The 19,696-nt window shown below is 37.1% G+C and overlaps 1 protein-coding gene across 12 annotated transcripts in view; it reads left to right on the top strand.

Moving 5' to 3' along the window:
- The window catches only part of LOC124536027 (supervillin-like), a 208,404-nt gene extending 189,430 nt beyond the window's left edge, over nucleotides 1-18,974 (top strand). For 11 of the 12 annotated variants that reach the window (XM_047112409.1, XM_047112411.1, XM_047112408.1 and 8 more), the window contains 12 exons: nucleotides 2,997-3,107; nucleotides 6,543-6,712; nucleotides 7,664-7,842; nucleotides 8,196-8,364; nucleotides 8,988-9,139; nucleotides 9,905-10,065; nucleotides 11,295-11,407; nucleotides 11,493-13,165; nucleotides 13,542-13,631; nucleotides 14,296-14,489; nucleotides 15,579-15,740; nucleotides 17,402-18,974. In XM_047112409.1, the coding sequence (XP_046968365.1) occupies nucleotides 2,997-3,107; nucleotides 6,543-6,712; nucleotides 7,664-7,842; nucleotides 8,196-8,364; nucleotides 8,988-9,139; nucleotides 9,905-10,065; nucleotides 11,295-11,407; nucleotides 11,493-13,165; nucleotides 13,542-13,631; nucleotides 14,296-14,489; nucleotides 15,579-15,740; nucleotides 17,402-17,488 (3,261 nt within the window). In that variant the 3' untranslated portion in view covers nucleotides 17,489-18,974. The remainder of the gene's footprint in view (nucleotides 1-2,996; nucleotides 3,108-6,542; nucleotides 6,713-7,663; nucleotides 7,843-8,195; nucleotides 8,365-8,987; nucleotides 9,140-9,904; nucleotides 10,066-11,294; nucleotides 11,408-11,492; nucleotides 13,166-13,541; nucleotides 13,632-14,295; nucleotides 14,490-15,578; nucleotides 15,741-17,401) is intronic. The other variant, XM_047112410.1, reaches the window with a different exon arrangement.
- Nucleotides 18,975-19,696: the final 722 nt, after the last annotated feature.

The raw sequence follows: 19,696 nt of genomic DNA, 5'->3' as shown, positions 1-19,696 counted from the left end.
GATCAACTTTGCATATTTGGGAAGCTGTGTTATTAAATATTATTCGCCCGAAAAAAAATTATACAAAATGATGTATGAGCAAAATACAAGGAATTCGGATGATTTTTTTAATGTATGTCAAAATGATTCACTAATTAATGTAACATTCTTTAATATATTCTTTTTTATTCATCTTCTTCTCCCAATTGGTTTCTCGTTGATTGGCATCATAATAAAATAATATGTTACCCTAACAAATTACGTTTATAGAACTTGTCGTAATTATCTTATCTATAAGGTCATTGGAAGTTCTATTGCACCCTGTTTAGCTGATAAACTTCATATTTTTCCAATTACAAGCTCTCTTTGTTCGATAATAAACAAGGTTTTATCTGTATAGTAAATCGCCTTCATGCATTATTTATTAGTTTGGTATTATACTATACCGTTTATGTAATTATATCGAACCTATTACAAGTTTTAGATCGCAACAAAAAGGGTCAATACTCTCCCGTTGGGCTCGGCAAGTTTTCTCCAGTCAAGGTTACGATAAGACGATTTACTGGTTTTGGCGCACCTTCAGTATTTACTATTCTCGCATCACGTATGATGCGTCATCTGTAACAGCTACTGGGTCGATAGTGTTTACCGTCGTTCTAGGATCTGCGCCTGAGTCTGAGTCACAGCCGCTCGTTGCCAGATAATTGCAACTGTTCGAGTTCGATCAGTCCGCGTCTGTCAACCTCTTGATGCACTCGCATCATGCCTTGCTCCATATCAATTAAGTTCTGCTTATCTTTTTTTACAGTCGATCTTACTAATTAAGGTCAATTGATTCGTTAATGTTTCATGTCAGATCAGTAACAACATAGTGTACATAAACTATCTGTGATATCCAGTGCAAAACAATTATATATATTATAAATGGAGCACGTCTCAAGTGTGGTATTGCATACAAACTTATTCTAGTCAGTGATGTGATTGGACTTAATCAAAATGTTTTACGGAGTGATCATTGCGTTTGGCGCGTTTCTATACCTCGTATGGAAGTTTTTGTTTGCAAACAATCTTCAGCCGAGCTTGAAAGCTAGTGTATCCTTAATTGAAGACAAAGAAGGTGTAAGAAAAGATGAAGATAGTAAAAAGGAAACTGTTCCCATTCCCAAATATATACCTGAAGATGTCAAGATAGGCACGGATGTAGCTGATCATAGTGTTAAGAATTTAAATTTAAATAAAGATGAAAAAAATAATATCAATGAACATGACAAGTATTTTGATATAAAACCTTCCTTCCAAGATAAACAAAAAGAAGCAAAATCTGAAATTATAATCGAAAACGTTCCGAAAATAATAGAAGTGCAAAACTCGACTGTAATTACTCCAAAATTAAAGACTGAAATATTTGAATCTGAAAAATTGATAACTCCTAGTTTACTTATAAAGCAACAAAACGAAAAAAATAAAAATGACAGTTTATTGAAAAGAGATAGTCCGCCTAGAGAACGTTTCGCTGAATTTCTTGAAAAAACCGTTTTAAATGACGATAAATTGCAATCGATAATACAAAATTTATCGCTCGACGAATTACCTACAAATACTTCGCAATTAAACGAATTCAAATCAGAATCTGTTAGAAAGGAAAGCTCAATAAGCGAAAAGGCAGCTAAATTGCAAAAGTCAATTGATGAAATCGGCGATAAGTTCAAACATTTAAATGAAAAAATTAGTTGCGATGAAAATAAAAATGCTAATAACGATGGAGCGTTCGAGGAACGTAAACCGATACTGCTCAAACGCTTCGAGAAACAATCAGGAATGCCAATTGGGCTAAATTTCGGTTCAGTTATTGGGGAATTGAAAAATCGAACAAAAAATTCTAGCAACGGTGCTCACAAACCTGTTTTCAAGAAGTTTGAAACCGACACAGTGGATAATCAGGCACGTTACTTACTATAACAATATGAACGATTTAAAACAACTTGAACCCATCGAAGTAAAAACCTTAAAACATAATATACCAACTGTAATTGTCTGAGTTTGAAGTCATTGTTTAAATAATTATATGTTACTCTTTCTTATGCGATCTTATACAATATTTACGATGCGAATGCGATAGGATTGTCATTCTCATAGTCTAACGTAATAGGGCTTGCGATGGGGAGTATGATTAAAATTGTTCGCATTATCTTGTAACGTTACTTAATACTTGTCATAGTTATTATAAAAAGTAATTAGATTTGACAATAATCACGTATTTTAGGCCCAATTTAAATTTACGTAACTTTGTCTATGAAATAAAAATAAAAAAAGTTGATAGTTTAATATTAGCTTTTAAAATTATCATTGATTTAATATCAGTAATTTTAATCAATTCAATTTTAGCTACGTACATATATCTCATTTCAGGATATGACAGAGATACTCTGAATTGAAGTAAACAGTTTAATTGTTGATATTAATGTCCTTAAGAATAATCCATTTTATTATGTTTATCTATGAAGCACACATATAATATATTAATACGTAAAATACATTTATAAGAAAAATGTATTCCTGAAAATCATAAACAATAGTATCATAAATGCATGTATGATATTTCATTGCTGAACCACCGATCGTAGTTTAGTTCGACATTGGTATAATGTGGAAGCCGAATATGGATATACCTGGAACAGCTACTTAATTTAAATCTTCAACGTAATACAATTTATAAAATCGTTTTTAATATTATTATTGTTATTATTTTTATAATTATGACGACCTCCATGGTCGAGTGGTGTGTACACCGGTTTTCATGGGTACGCCACTCTGAGGTCCTGGGTTCGATTCCCGGCCGAGTAGATGTAGATTACCATTAGTTTTCTATGTTGTCTTGGGTCTGGGTGTTTGTGGTACCGTCGTTACTTCTAATTTCCATAACACAAGTGCTTCAGCTACTTACATTGGGATCAGAGTAATGCATGTGATGTTGTCTCATATTTCTTTATTTATTAATTTACATTTCATTGTTACAGGAATCATTAAACGCAGCCGTCGATGACAAGAAAAAGGTGCATATCGAGGAAACTGAATTAGGATCAAATATTTTAGCAGATAGACGGAATAAATTAGAAACTGCAGCTCAGGTATGATTCATTTCTCATTAGACTGTACCCGCTATTTTAGAAACGTTTACGCGGAATATAATACCTACTCGTATTATCTTGCATGGATCACACTTCAATATATTGCTTACGAGTATCTTAAAACTTATTCCTGGACTCTGAATAGTGATTTTATAGAGAAGTAATGTCTTAGTATTTATTAAACTGTTAATGTTGCCTTAAATTTTCGCGATTATTACACATTTAAATAAAACTAGTTGGTCACGGGTAGACCGTAGTCAGTCTACCCGTGACCACGAACGCTGTAAAGTGCTCGAAACGTCGGGATGTCCAAAATAATTAATATACGCGATTAAAATCCGTTATAACTAGTTTTATTTAAATATTAAACTGTTGTCATTATTGCAAATTTTGTCTATGTGAATACATTTTTAATTTATAAAAAAACGAAATATTATATCAAAACTTCTGTATGTAGGCTCTTCCAAGGATCAAAAAGGTTCAATAAAAAGATCTTAGATCATTTTATGCGGCGGATATAAAATAAAATGAAGCACGATGTGAAGGAATGGGTAACACTTTTTGCAGCAAATATGGAAATGATTCTTGATTTTTTTCAAATACGTTAAGTGCCTTTGTAATAAAACCATTTGTCGACTACGACGTCGCTTGCATTTTAGAAATGAATCGTCGGATTTTGGGCATACAACCTATGGTATTCCTTGGAGTACAAGCTTGCATTGTAATAAATGATATCAATGTCGATTGAGTGACTGTGAAAGATCAACAGACAGACAGTAGTTAGTATAAAGTAATCATAACGTTTCAAACCGTATAAGCCCGTTAGTCAAATACGTTAAATGCATACTTTAAAAAAAAGAAAAAATATGTATATCATAGCAGTCTGAAAATTTCGTTCATACGTAAATTGGAACATAGATTATTTGTCAAATCGGCTCACCAAACAAATGTTAATTCCTAGTCGCAAATATAACTAAACGTATGGATAAGTTTCTTGGATTAGCATGAAACTTCGAACTGAGAAAGCGGTCAGACGGTCACGCTTCGCGACCGTAAAACACTAAGTACTTTGTAATGTAATGCTGGTATCAGACATGCTGAACAGCGCACTGAATGCTCCTAATATGAGAGAACCATTTGTCTTAATGATATACATTATATTGATGATACATAAAGCTTCGTCTTCACTAATGATAATTGGATTTTTTTTTGCTTTGTCAATAAACATTTCATAAAGTTTTCTATGCTAATCTTAACTTATATATAAAACTTGTATTCCCTGCGGTTTCGCTGGCGTTTAAAGGTATTGGTTATCATGTGTTAGGAAAAAAGTAGCCCATGTCCTTTTTCTTGAAAATCAAATTTGCTTCATAACAAATTTTATCAAAATCGGTTCAGCTGTTTGGTCGTTAAAGAGCGACAGGCAGAAAAACAGACAAAATTACTTTTACACTAATAATATTATAATATAGATTACTGTAGTATAATTTTATAGAAAATGTATAAGTTACTCTATGTAACTAATTATTGTTTTAAATACTATTTAAAACAATAATTTTGTTTAAAATATTTCTCTTTCGGCAAGAAGATATATGTACATACATACAATAGAAAATTCATGACAGTATGTATCCATCTTTAATACATCAAATTCGACTAAAAAATTTCAACAAAGCCTAAATGTATCCTCAACGTCTGTATACAAAGGATTTGTGAAAATATCAAGGTCTTGTAATATATTGTTTGGCTGCTAATTGGACCGACCTATATTATTAATAAAGAATGTTTCCGTCTTTCGAAATCCTTTGTAAAACTCGGTCAAGATTCTGTAATGTTACTTTTATATCGTGCTATATATTATTTACCTGTTAATGGTATTTACCATGTTCCAACCAGGAAGAAGGAAAATGAAATATAAAAACAAAGCGACATAACTGTCTACTTAAATGTACACAAGTCTCTGTAAAATAAAATAATGAAAGGTTTTAAATATTTTGTTTGGGACTAATTTATAAGAGTAAAAACTTACTATTGTTATACAGCTGTTAGATTCAACAACAGCCTGTAAATTTTCCACTGCTGGGCTAAGGTCTCTTCTCCTTTTTTGGGGAGAAGGTTTTTGGAACATATTCCACCACCCTGTTCCAATGCGGGTTGGTGGAATACACATGTGGCAGAATTTCTATAAAATTAGACACATGCAGGTTTCCTCGCGATGTTTTGCGCGGTACACGAGATGAATTACAAACACAAATTAAGCGCATGAATATTCAGTGGTGATTGCCTGGGTTTGAACCCGCAATCATCGGTTAAGGTGCACGCGTTCTAATCACTCGGCTAACTTGTCATAGTAGTTAGTTCGTTATTATATAAATATTATTTACTGCTAAATGTAAGCGAAATATAATTAATTAACAAGATTAGGATTTCTGATATAGTATTTTGTTTTAATACCTTTTTTGTTTGTTATCTGTTTTGTAATAGTTATCTATTGTATAATATTATGTGGTTCGTTAACCAAGTAGCTAAGGCAAAAATGATCGAATCCTGTAATCGGAAACATGTTTTCCAATTATTTTTTTACTCTCTCGAAAATACTTAGAACGTAGTGCCAGTTGCAACAGCGTATAGGCATTTTAGCGGTATGAGTAACTTCGAACCTTAGCCATAATGAGTCATTGACCGCATACTGATATAATGCAATACGCAGAATTACTGACTACATTCCTACTGTAAATAATTGTAACCGCAATTTTTTGTGTAACCCTTTCGAAGCACACGATATAATTTTTGGGAGCATCAAGAATAAATTGAGTTAATTCTCGTGCTGATAAACATTGCAAATACAAAGCTTTGTCTTTCTCTCTCATATGTTAAATTAGTTCTGTCAGAAAGAGACAATTCTATGTCGAACTTACCCGCTTTATATCGTTTAATTGTAAAACTATAAAGATATAACCGGAGATTAGCACAATCAATACGGTATTAAATGCTTAAGATAAGATACAAAATCAATCAATCTTGGATGCGAAAATTCAAGAAATGTATTTCGAAACAGAGGTCTAATACCTTATGCTGACAATATTTTAAAAGGTTGTACGAAAATAAATAAACGATTTAAACATTTGCAATACGTAACAGCATTTGTAAGACTGACTCTCGCTTAAAGCATCGTTCTCGTCGTTTATCAAAAACTAGCGACCCGCCCCGGCTTCGCACGGGTGCAATGCTGATACTAAATATACTATAGATTTTTTCTTGTTTCTTAACTATATTGTCCATGTATTATATACAAAATCCTTCCTCTCAAATCTATCTATCTATTAAAAAAAACTGCATCAAAATCCGTTGCGTAATTTTAAATATCCAAGCATACATAGGGACAGACAGTGTTAAGCGACTTTTTTTTATGTATAATGATGATTGTTCTAACAGGGATGGCGAAAACGTGTCCCGCAAACGGACGCGTCTCTGTTCACCGTAGCGGGACGATTGGAGCGGGACAAAGTCATTGCCACACCACCTCTAACACCGCCGCCGCTTACCACACCGCCTGCGTCATCGCCAGCGGTCACGCCCGCTGTTCCAGCACCAAATAGATTCAGGTAAGATTGATGTACACGCAGAGTAAGAAAACCTTCGTCAGTTTTCAAATTCCTTTATCAAATCTTAAACTCTTAGTACCTTTTGTATCTAAACATCAAATTATTGCAACGCAATATGTCATTTTCGATCGGTAAAGCTATATCGCTCATACTGAGCACACGAAAATGGATTTTAAGGTGACGAACCTTTTCTTACCCCGACTGTACCTTTATGAATCTGTTTTGTTAAATTAAAATTGAAATTTTAATACTCTATTCAGACGATATGTGGAATAATAAATTCTTTTCCTGACTTGTAACTTCCGCGAGAAAGTCGAAATGGGAGAGAATGTCAAAATAATAACCAATCAATAAATTAATAATAATAAAAGTTTTTGTATCGATATTATCTTTCACCTCGGTGCAATTGATTAATAAACTTATATAAATTGAACTTCAAGGCGACTACGTCTCGAGGTGACACAGCATCCGCTGACAATGCGACCGCACACAGCTTTAGTTTATATAACCAAATAAAGACAGCGATTCTGTTTAATCGTTGAATTAAATCTGTTCGACTTGCGTTACCATAAAAGGCTTTCGGACCGAATTACTTTGTTTTAGATGCAAGGAATTTATTTTCATTAAAGTGTTGCCAAAGTTAATTCATTAATGTAATTAATGTTATCCGTTATGGATATATATTATTTTAAAGATAACGATTATTTCACAAATATGTAAAACATTGTAAAATTATAAAACAATGTAACTACAGACATAAGGGACATAACAAATTTGTGGCCAAGGTTGGTGGCGCATTGGCGATGAAAGGATTGTTAATGTTTCTTACAGCGCCATTGTCTATGGGTGGTTATAACCACTTACCATCAGGTGGCTTATATGCTCGTCCGTCAATCAATAGCATAAAAAATGAAACGATTTATCCACTAATAATGTTTTTTTTTTGTCCAGATCAAGAAAAGCTCCCACGTCTCCCACAAATGGCTTCGCATCTGGCCCTCTCAGGTCAGCATCGTGCGCTGTTATGAGCGCCGTTGTTGACAACAAACCAAAAGAAACTCCGAAGATTGATCGCGAATCGTTCAAACGAAGTCACTCCGTTAGCGAGAGCATCAGTCGAGTCGATGAGAGTGAGTAAAACTGTTTAGTTAACATTTTATTAAAATTCACACCAATAACTGAACGTTCAAATATCCCTAATGTCTGTTTTACTGTTATTAAACACAAATCAAATCAATTTTATTCAAGTAAACTTCACAATGAAGGGTTTTTGAATGGTCGATAATAATTAAATACTATCACTGTTTGGAAAGCAGTCTCTAGTGAAAAGAAACGGCCAGAAACTCGCATTGCTCTTTTCAAATATACAAATTTACAATGATGGTACTTTCTCTTTTGTCCTGTGTTGGTACACGAGCCTACGTCCGGCCTTTTTTTCTAGAACATCCTTTTATTACAATGTTTACATTTTGTTAATCCGTAGAAGAGGAAATATCCTCGGGGGCGGAGAAGACTGGATGTCAGGTCCGCGTTCCGCGTGCGGACGACGAGACATTCCAGGCCTTTTTCACGCCCGCCCTGCAGCAGGAGAGGTCGCAGCCGGCTGACGTAGAAGTAGACCTCGACGCCATCGACAGCGGCTCCAGGCAACTGTGAGTATGACTTGTGACGTGACATGACGTGTATACCTTACAAGAGCAACTTGTAAAGTTAATATCTTGAATTTAAATAAAACCATTACTTTTATGTTAGAATTATTCAACGGTACACAAACCTAATCAAACCTAGCCAAGTGAAATTTGAAGATTCATTTTGACCTCTCAAATCATTACCGTACAAGCTTTAGTAATTCTGAAGAATGAGTTTTATCACAGGCCTAGCTGGTTGTTGAAAAAAATATTAAAGTTTTTAATGTTTTCGGCTCGTTTTATTTGTAAGCTGAGATGGCCCAGTGGTTAGAACGCGTGCATCTTAACCGATGATTGCGGGTTCAAACCCAGGCAAGCACCGCTGTATACATATATATGTGCTTAATTTGTGTTTATAATTCATCTCGTGCTCGACGGTGATGGAAAACATCGCGAGGTAACCTGCATGTGTCTAATTTCATAGAAATTCTGCCACATGTGCATTCCACCAACCGGCATTGGAACAGCGTGGTGGAATATGTTCCAATCTCTCCTTAATGGAAGAGGAGGCCTTATCTCAGCAGTGGGAAATTTACAGGCTGTTACTTTACTTTTTACTTTTATTTGTAATAAATATGATATGATAGTTTGGCGAGCGAGTGGGCGCGGCGTGCAAAGCGCGAGCGTCGCCACGCGTCGTCGCGCAATCCGCTGCGAGCGCTTGCGGCGCGCACAGACCTGCGCCAGGAGTACCTCGCGCAACCTCTCACCGCGCGAGACCAGCTACTCAAAGAGAAGAGTGAGTACTCACACTCTACCCTCAAAATTGCAATGGGACCAATGCTTCTAATTACATTTACTAAATTTTACTATAGTTTGTTCGAGTTAAGAATGCAGTGAGTTGTCATTGTTTAACGGCTTTACTCCGCCCCCTGACCAATCAAATCTTTTTTAACAGCAGGGTGAAGGTGTATGCATATTTGTGTTAAAATTCCAACAAATTATATTTGTTTTAAAGCCTAAGTATAATGAATTTAAAAAATACACATTAAAATAAAAAATCGAATCGGGGTGTTTAATCAACAAAATTCTTAACACTATATACAATCGTTTGCGAATCTTGCCATCGCGATGTAGAAATTTACATATTTTGACATAACGTCATCTAGTAGCTATAGGTTACATTAATTATTACGTGTACAGCTTGAATAAATTAAATATAAATATATAAATAAACAAAATTTAAATTATAAAAATAAAAATATCAGTTAATAATTAATTAAATGTGAACTTGACTTTGTAAATTGAAAAGATTTGATTGGTCAAAGGGGGCGGAGTCAGTCCGGTAAACAATGACAACTCACTGCATTCTTAACGCGAACAGACTAAAAATGCGAATATATACCTGTGAAATTCGATCCTTAGTAATATCAAAAGCGATAAACAAATTAACGAATTAACAAAGCAAAGTACAACGTGTAAAGCACTCTTAAATTAATTTTTATACTGATATTAATTATTGTGTGGTCGGCAATTTATTTTGAATGTTGACTTTCGTCACCAGTTACTGCAAACTGCGGACTCGCCGCGGAAGCGCTGGCAGCGCTTGCGAGCAAGGAGGACTTCTCCAACGTGGCGCTGCGCAGCGCTGCAGCGTCGCAGGCGCCCGGCCCCGGCACGCGGGCGCTCATGCTGTTGCACGTCAAGGGGCGGCGACGAGTGCAGGTAAATGACCTCAGGGTTTTTAAATAGAAATTTCGGAATCAAGTCTAATGAAAAAATCAAAATGTAATGCGAGTAGGATTTTACAAGCACTTTTGAATCGTCATTTCATATAACTATACAAAGTGAATCTTTCAATGGCTTGAAAATAGCCAGAAAGAAAATCAGTAATAACTCTTTTCTAGCCTTTAAAATACTGTTATGTTACTAAGTGTCGCCTGACCGGATCTATGTTGTAGCTTGAAGGTACCACAATTGTTTATATTAGGTGTATGTCAAATATTATAATTTACCTTAAACTCGAAATACACAATTTAATATCAAGATATGATACATAAATAGGTTTGTACAATGAAATTCTAAGAGTTGTACTCCTAGTTAGGTTATAAAATATTCTGTATTAAGGAGAAGCTTATTATTAAAGCTCCTTGCTCTCTCTATTTATTTGTGAAAAAGAGAAAATTAATTAACAATCAATATAATATCGTAAATACGAAATGTCACACTGAGATAAGCATGTGAAATTCGATCCTTAATTAATTACAAGGATATTTACGCAGTTATAAATATATTAAACGAGGAAATGTATTTTATTACAAAGAACGTGTCGCGTTACGTGGGTTTTTATTACGTCGCGGTATTTATTTAAATATTTATGTTAACAATAATTGACTTGTTTCCGTAAATTTCCTTTTTTAGTATCTCTGTATACTCTAACAATAAATAAACAGCTACGTAAATTTCCACTGTGAAATTTTATGTCACAGAAATATTTAATTGACTTGAGTTTATGTGCCTTTGACCTTGAATAACTTCCTTAGCGACACTTTGTATAGAACCAGAAAAGGAAGGTTCATCCAGCATTGCCCATTTTTTTCCGAGATTCGGTCTTTTTTGTTGTCTTTATTTCTGTGAAATCTATCCCAACACGCACAAAAAAATTTGCCAAGTCCTTTCTTTGTCGCACCGCCAAAAATTGGAACTCTTTACCAGCACACGTGTTCCCCTCCTATTATAACCTTGTTCCTTCAAACGAGGTTTGAAAACGCATCTTCCGGGTCTGCATGGCGCGAATGACTAATGCAGCTCATTCTTGCTGTCCGTACTAGTCTCGCGTTTGGACTCCACTTCCAATTACCATCAGGTGGAGTAGGGTCATATGCCTGCCCGAATAATTTATATGAAAAAAAAAACAAACGTAATTACTAATAATGTATTCATAATATTCACAGACTCGACTCGTTGAGCCCGTCCATATGAACGTGAACCGCGGCGACTGTTTCCTATTGGTCACTCCGGATCAATTGTTCCTGTATATTGGACTCTATGCCAATGTCATTGAAAGGTAAAAATTGCATAAATATTTAAAATAAAATATAAAAAAAATTGCTTATTTTTGTTACTGATATGATTTTCTTTTTTGCTTTTAGAAATCGAAGCACAGACATCGCACAACATATACAAAACACAAAAGATCTCGGCTGCAAGAGCGCAACGGGACTCATCAAAATAGACGAGCAAACTAAGAACTTCTCCAACAAACATTGGAACCAATTCTGGTCGTTGCTCGGCGTCACCGAAGGCATCGAAGAATATAAACCCATAGAAACCGGCCCCGCCGATGAAGACGAGATCTACGAAACCTGCATTGTACAAACGAATATGTGCTATGAGGTCGCTGATGACGAATTGGTGCCAATTAAAGAATATTGGGGCCAAGTACCAAAGATAGCCATGTTGCATCAATCAAAAGTTATCGTCTTCGACTTTGGGTCGGAAATGTATATTTGGTACGGAAAGAATGTTCCATTAGAGAGTCGCAGACGAGCGGCGCAACTTGCACAGGAGCTTTTCGATGAGGGTTACAATTACGAAGAGTGCCACATTAACCCCTTAAACGCCGCTGCGACCCAGGGTGCTAGAGAGGACTCTAATGTGACTACCAAATCCGCTAAAAATCGACCAGAATGGGCCATACTGTCGAAAATCACTCAACACATGGAAACTATATTATTCAAGGAAAAGTTCCTCGATTGGCCCGATTACAGTCGCGTAATCAAGGTTAAGCCTCAAGAAAATAAAACAAACAGTATCGAAATAACCCCTTGCGACGCCGAAGAGATGTGGTCCAACGAATACCAAGACCCCGACCTCGTTTTAGAAGGTTCCCACATCGGCCGCGGCACGCATTACTACGACAAGGAATCGATGCGTCACTACGATATCAAAACGAAATCCGTCTGCAAGTGGGTTATTCAGGAGTACGACTATCAGAAAGTCGAAAATGAGGATGAAATCGGGGAATTCTTTTCCGGCGACAGTTACATTATCAGATGGGAGTATCAGATCACTGTAACGGGGCGCGAATTGAACGGAAAGCCCTCGAAACACAACTTGACGGGTAGAGATCGGTGCGCGTACTTCTGTTGGCAGGGCAAGGATGCTTCTTCTAACGAAAAGGGCGCTGCGGCCCTTTTGACCGTCGAATTAGATAGAGAAAAGGGCCCTCAGGTGAGGGTAGCACAGGGCAACGAACCGCCAGCGTTTTTGAATCTCTTCCAAGGTAAACTGGTGATTCACCAAGGAAAGAAAGGGACGGACAAGAGTAGGTACCGATTGTTCGTCACTCGCGGTAATCTTTCCAACGAAGCGTATCTCTTACAAGTGCCGTGTTCCGTGCGACAGTTGCGTAGTCGCGGATCATTGATTCTAGTCGATACGGAGAAAGCCTGCTTATACATATGGCACGGTAGCCGAAGTATGAAACACACGAAGCAAATAGCGATCGAGCTGGCGAATAAATTAGTGGCGCGGCAGTCGAGCTATTTATTCGGAAGCGAAGACATCAAAATCAGCGAAGTCAAGGAGGGCGAAGAATCGAAAGATTTCCTCGACTGTTTGGGAGTTACTAACAAGCAGTATTACAACTCCGTTCTGAGCGGGGGAAGGGACTGCGGGGGGGACGTGACTCCTCGATTGTTCCATTTCACGGACCTGGGCGGTCAGTTCGAAGCCAATGAGGTGCTGTCGCCGCTGAGGCATGAACACCTGGTGACACCCTTTCCTTTTGAACAAAAGGAGTTGTATTCGGCTTCGCAACCCGGTGAGCATACATCATTATTCTATCGAAATTATGTTCAAAATCATATGATAAAAATTTTAAGATTACTTGGTGGTAGGGCTTTGTGCGAGCCCGTCTGGGTAGGTACCACCCACTCATCAGTTATTCTACCGCCAAATAACAGTAGTCAGTATTGTTGTGTTCCAACAAGGGACATAGCATTGTGTTCCCAAGGTTAGTGGCGCAGTGACGATGTAAGGAATAGTTAATATTTCTCACAGCGTCATTGTCTATGGGTGATGGTGACCACTTACCATCAGGTGGCCCATATGCTAACATATGCCAACCTATACCATAAAAAAAAATTATATTATAATTATCTAAACTGTACTATCCTAATGTTTTGTTATTCTATCAGCCCTATTCCTGCTGGACGACGGACAGAACGTGTGGGTGTGGCAGGGCTGGTGGCCGCACCACGCGGACCTCGATCCCGCGGAGAGGAACGGTACGTCCACATTCTAACTAATAAATTCGACACTAAATAGCACCGTCTCTTTGTATTTTCATAATTTAAAAATTTTGAGAGACTATATCATACGCCGAGATGAGAGCCGAGACATAGAGCCGAGATGGCCCAGTGGTTGGAACGCGTGCATCTTAACCGATGATTGCGGGTTCAAACCCAGGCAAGCACCGCTGTTTCATGTGCTTAGTTTGTCTTTATAATTCATCTCGTGCTCAGCGGTGAAGGAAAACATCGTGAGGAAACCTGCATGTGACAAATTTCATAGAAATTCTGCCACATGTGCATTCCACCAACCCGCATTGGAACAGCGTGGTGGAATATGTTCCAAACCTTCTCCTCAAAGGGAGAGGAGGCCTTTAGCCCAGCAGTGGGAATTTACAGGCTGTTGTTGTATATCATACGCCGGTAATTTTGATTTTAACTTACTGATAAAAATATACAAATATACAAATCAAAACATACTTTATTAAAGGACGCCTTGACGAACTTTTTAGTCGTCATTTAAAAAATTAAGTAGTGCTACAACGGGCTCAGAATGTAGATTCCACCGAATGGAATCGGCATGAAACACATTAGTCACAAGTCTTCCAACATTTGAAAACGTCGCGCAGAGTGACCGTATAATTAACGTGTGTGCGCGCAGGCGTGGGCGCGTTCGCGTCGCGCTGGCAGGCGCTGCGCGCGGCGGCGCTGCGCTCGGCCGACGCGTACCGGCGCGCCGCGCGCTCGCCCGCGCCCGACGTGCGCGTGGTGGCGGCCGGCCTCGAGCCGCACGCCTTCACGCGCCTCTTCGACGCCTGGCTCGAGCACGACGACGCCGCCGACGCCAACATCGCGGTGAGTCCCCGATGACTTAGGGGTTGTCCATTAATCACGTGAGGCTTGAAAGGGGTTTGATAAAAATCACGAAAATAACACAAGGGGGAGGGGGGGTGTAGTAAGATATCTCGTGTATTTATTTTTTATATTGATTATAGTTTATACCTGTATTTAAATTAAGATAATATTCAGAAAATTTTAAGATTCGTTGTAGGTACTAAAAATACACGTGATGTTGAGAAAGGGGAGGGGAGGGTGGTCTTAAACCTCACTACGTATCACCAATGGGGGCGGGGGGGTTAAAAAATGCTAAAAAAAGTTCACGTGATTAATGGACAACCCCTTACCTTAAGTGTACAATAAATTGGTGATGGTAAAATCTGATGTACAGTGGATCGGGTACGATAAGAGCTAAGTTTACCGAGGGAATCGAATTGCTACCGCATTTGCACACACCGGGTCCTGATGATTGATAAAATACTATAGTCTGTTCGCGTTAAGAATGCAGTGAGTTGTCATTATTTACCGGCATGGCTCCGCCCCCTTTGACCAATCAAATATTTTCAAATTACAAAGTCAAGTTCACATTTGATTAATTATTAACTGATATTTTTATTTTTATAATTTAAATTTCTTTTATTTTTTTATTTATATTTAATTCATTCAAGCTGTACACGTAATAATTAATGTAACCTATAGCTACTAGATGACGTTATGTCAAAATATGTAAATTTCTACATCGCGATGGCAAGATTCAAAAACGATTGTATATAGTGTTAAGAATTTTGTTGATTAAACACCCCGATTCGATTTTTTATTTTAATGTGTATTTTTTAAATTCATTACACTTAGTCTTTAAAACAAATATAATTCGTTGGAATTTTAACACAAATATGCATACACCTTCACACTGCTGTTAAAAAAGATTTGATTGGTCAGGGGGCGGAGTAAAAATAAACAATGACAACTCACTGTATTCTTAACGCGAACAAACTATAGTTCTGTAATGATTAAATTTCAATCGTCATTATAAAAAAAAAAAAACCCTCGAACGTCCGGGGATCCCCGGGCGCACTGTGCACTGGCTTGACGTGGCTGGCCCCGCAGCACGGCTACAAGGCGGGCGAGCTGCTGTCGGGCGCGCGCGAGCTGTCGCGTCTGACGAGCTGCGACGCGGTGCTGCCGCTGGGCGCGCTGCAGCGCCGGCCGCTGCCCGACCACGTGGACCCGCACCACCTCGAACGACATCTCGCCTCGCCAGACTTCCTGGTACGCCGACGCCATACCCCCCATACCCGCCCCCTTATAGTACGACACAAATAAGATGTAGCAACGGAAAATGCAATGGAATGAAATTAAAACCGATTACTGCCGAGTCGAGATGGCCCAGTGGTTAGAATGCGTGCATCTTAACCGATGATTGCGGGTTCAAATCCAGGCAAGCACCGCTGTTTCATGTGCTTAATTTGTCTTTATAATTCATCTCGCGCTCAGCGGTGAAGGAAAACATCGTGAGGAAACCTGCATGTGACAAATTTCATAGAAATTCGGCCACATGTGTATTCCACCAACCCGCATTGGAACAGCGTGTTGGAAATGTGTTCCAAACCTTCTCCTCAAAGGGAGAGGAGGCCTTTAGCCCAGCAGTGGGAATTTACAGGCTGTTGTTGTTGTTGTTGTACTGCCGATTTACACAACCAATAGAAATAGCTCCCTATCGCGCCATGCGACGCTATCCGTCGCTTTAGATTCACGCGTCAGAGAAAGCAAGTGCATGTAAATCCACCCGTCAAATTGACGAATATATTAGGTCATGTGATATTACAATTTATTACGTTTATGCAAAGATCATATTCGCATGAGAAATAAATATTGATAATTTGGTATAGCGTACTCAATTCGGATGTGATCGGTTTTACGAATTTTGCCGATGCGACATCTAAGTTGTGTCGTACTATACCCGCCATACCCGCCCCGCGCTCGTGACAGTCGAGTCGCACTACTCACGGATACAGTCTGACCTCCCTTTCGTACAAACTTAATATTTTATAACTTCGGAAAAATTGTGCTCAAACAGATAGTCTATCTCTCTCTCTCTCTCACTATCTCTCTCTCTCTCTCTCTCACTATCTCTCTCTCTCTCTCTCATCTCATTATTCCTTTCTCTTTCCTTCTCTCCTTTTATTTTTATAATTTAGAATTCGTCATGACTATAATTTACTAAGCATATGTTCCCTACCAATACATAAAATATCAGCTATTCTGTCTTTGTGACTGATCCCTGAGTAAAGCGATTGAGGTATTTGATAAATATAGGTTTATTGAGGCTAAATTCATCAGTTAAAAACTAATTGCAGTCGTTTTGCAGCCCATTTGATTATTTTTTTTATGTTACAGATATGTATTTATAAACATTATACTACTAATAGTTCTAAGTCATGTATATTTATGCACTTAAAATTTAATCTGTATCATAGCACCAATGTATATTAATAGCACATTGCTTGTAATTATCTTATTATACAAATAAATAAGATGTACATGATCATACTTAATATTTATATGAGTGTTTTATGCAAGCCTAGGTACCGCCCGCTCATAGTTTATTCTACCGCAAAACAGCACTATTTAGTACTGAGTGGGTGAGTGAGCCAGTGTAACTGCAGGCAAAAGGGACATAACATCTTAGTTCCCAAAGTTGGCGGTACGTTGCTGATTTGAGGAATGTTTGATATTTCTTACAGCATCAATGTCTTTGGGTGCTGCGTTGGAAGTACTTACTATCAAGTAATTATAAATATAAGTTGATAGCGTATATATATTTTATTTCTTAATATTACTTAACAATTTATTATATATGTATATAGATGTAATTTATAGTATATAATTTTTATATTAAATGCTAAAGATATACTTTTTAAATTTTCCAGGAGGCATTCGGCATGACCAAAGAAGAATTTTCAGTGCTCCCAGCCTGGAAACAGACCAACATGAAGAAGGACATCGGCCTGTTTTGACCCGTCGGCGCAGTGCTCACCGGTTCCAGTGTCGCCGCCAGGGTCGCGGGTTGAAGTCCTCGAGTGACATAGTCTAAACTTTTTTGTACAACCGCCGCTATTTCGTACTTTTTTACCGAAAAATGTCGATGGATTTGATACGATTAATGTTAAGAGCACGCTTTAAATTTTATAGCATTGAAAAAGATTTTTGTACTAATGGAATGTAACTGTGTATTCGTTGACGTGATATTTTCATGTAAACCGCGTAGTCTAGGCGAGTAGGAAGCGATAGGATTTGAAATTCGGAATTGTATGTAGTTGTATTTCGTCGCTTCCATGCCGTGGTATTTATTAGCTGTTTTGTATATAGTCGTTTACGTTTGTTTATTTATTATATATATATATTTTTTAAATTAATTTCGTATATTGTATTTTAACTTTACTCATACTTTTTCTATACATTTGTAATATAATAATGTATTAAAATTTTTAGACATACTTATTCATATTTCCCGCATGGAAGCGTCAGAACGGCAATTGTGTAAACGTGATATTTTTGTATTTTGCGTTTTAGTGTTGTTCAAATAAAAATGTCGTTTGTATAAAAGCGCATTTTACGATAACATTATACGCGAAAACTATTTAGCGAAAATGTATCTGGTCAATGTATGAATATCGTTTGAATCGCTAGATAAACCGATACTTATACTATTATATACGCTTTAGGGTAGGCTTTTATAGTCTGTGGCGCTCGGAGACGACATTAAACTTGTGATATCTAAAGCTGTAATCGCGCCACAGACGATCTTTACATGATTAACACATCACATATCTACTCATTAGCTACTTTTGTACTGAGCGTTGGGAGGACCATGTTTAAAATTGTTGAATCACTCCTTACTACGATGATATCTTAGAAACTATACCGTTATACATTTTTCTAATGTATCTAATATTTAAATAACGCAGATGTAATGTGATTTCTAACTAAAGTTGCACTACGACTTCCTAACTATTGAATAATTCAACGAATCCTACATTCGAATGGTATTAGTTTTTTTTTTGTTTCTAGATCGATCTGCGTCCGATAATTTCGATGATTTTACTTCATATTGGCTTGCAATTTATTTATTACGCTATTTCTATGTTGTCTACAATTTTAGATGTTTATTTTTGTAACTATTTTAGCTTTAATGTAACGTCTAATCTCCATATTCACCCGGGCGTCTGTTCGTGATGATGCCAGTGTGGAATCGTTCTAACTGCCAATGAGTAGAAAATAACATTTTAACAATCAAGTCATACTTTAGTTAACGTACTTAGTTAACAGTGTAATCTTCGTTTAATGCATTTACGGCCGGGCCAGTCCGCGCCCGCGGCAAGAACTTCTCTCAAATCCAATGTTTAATGTTTTGCTTTGGTTGTGTTACTTATACTATAATTATTATTGTATTTGAGATTTATTTTGTATAATAATGATGTAATAAATTTGGCTAAAAATTTATAAGATTGTGTTATTGAATTCCCGTCCTAATGCACTTTAATTAAACTTTGTAACGATATTCTATCTTTATTAATATAATACTGTATTATTTAATTATTCGTTCTTTTTTTAATATTATTTTTATCTAAATCGAAATAAAATATGGCACTTTATTCGAGTACTTTCTTACAGACGGTATATCGTATTTATAAATAGTAATTTGATTGACTTTAATGTCAACTCGATGAGAGGTCTAATATTAATCGGTGTCGATATATCGATTAAACAAATATTAAGCACAGTTTATACTACGCCCATACACTACCAACAGTCAAAGCAAACATTTTTTATTTCATATGGAAGTGTAACACTTGCTTATTGATAGTCCAAAATCTACCGCCGGTATGGAAATTAATACGAGGAATCAAATATTTTATTAGTTTTGTGTCAATCTTAAGACTCCCAAGTGACGTTTATGTTAGCTGTACTTTGCATTTGGTATAAGACACAATAATTGGAAGTGCTTTAAAGTGAGTAGGCACTTAGATATTATATCATACAACTGTTCAAACAGCGGTTATTTGTGTAAATACTAAATTATTCATTGATCTGACGTTGTCCTGACCGCATTCGGCTTAGGCGGCTGACTTCAAGGGGGGCCAAATGCAGAACATATTAGAGTATACAAGTGTGCGCGCAGTACACCTGCACTCTACACCCGTACTCTCATCCGATGTAACGTT

Source organism: Vanessa cardui, chromosome 16 (assembly GCF_905220365.1).
Source record: "Vanessa cardui chromosome 16, ilVanCard2.1, whole genome shotgun sequence".
NCBI lineage: Eukaryota > Metazoa > Arthropoda > Insecta > Lepidoptera > Nymphalidae > Vanessa > Vanessa cardui.
The sequence above is the reverse complement of the archived record's forward strand: the minus strand, read 5'-3'. Positions and strand labels throughout refer to the sequence as shown.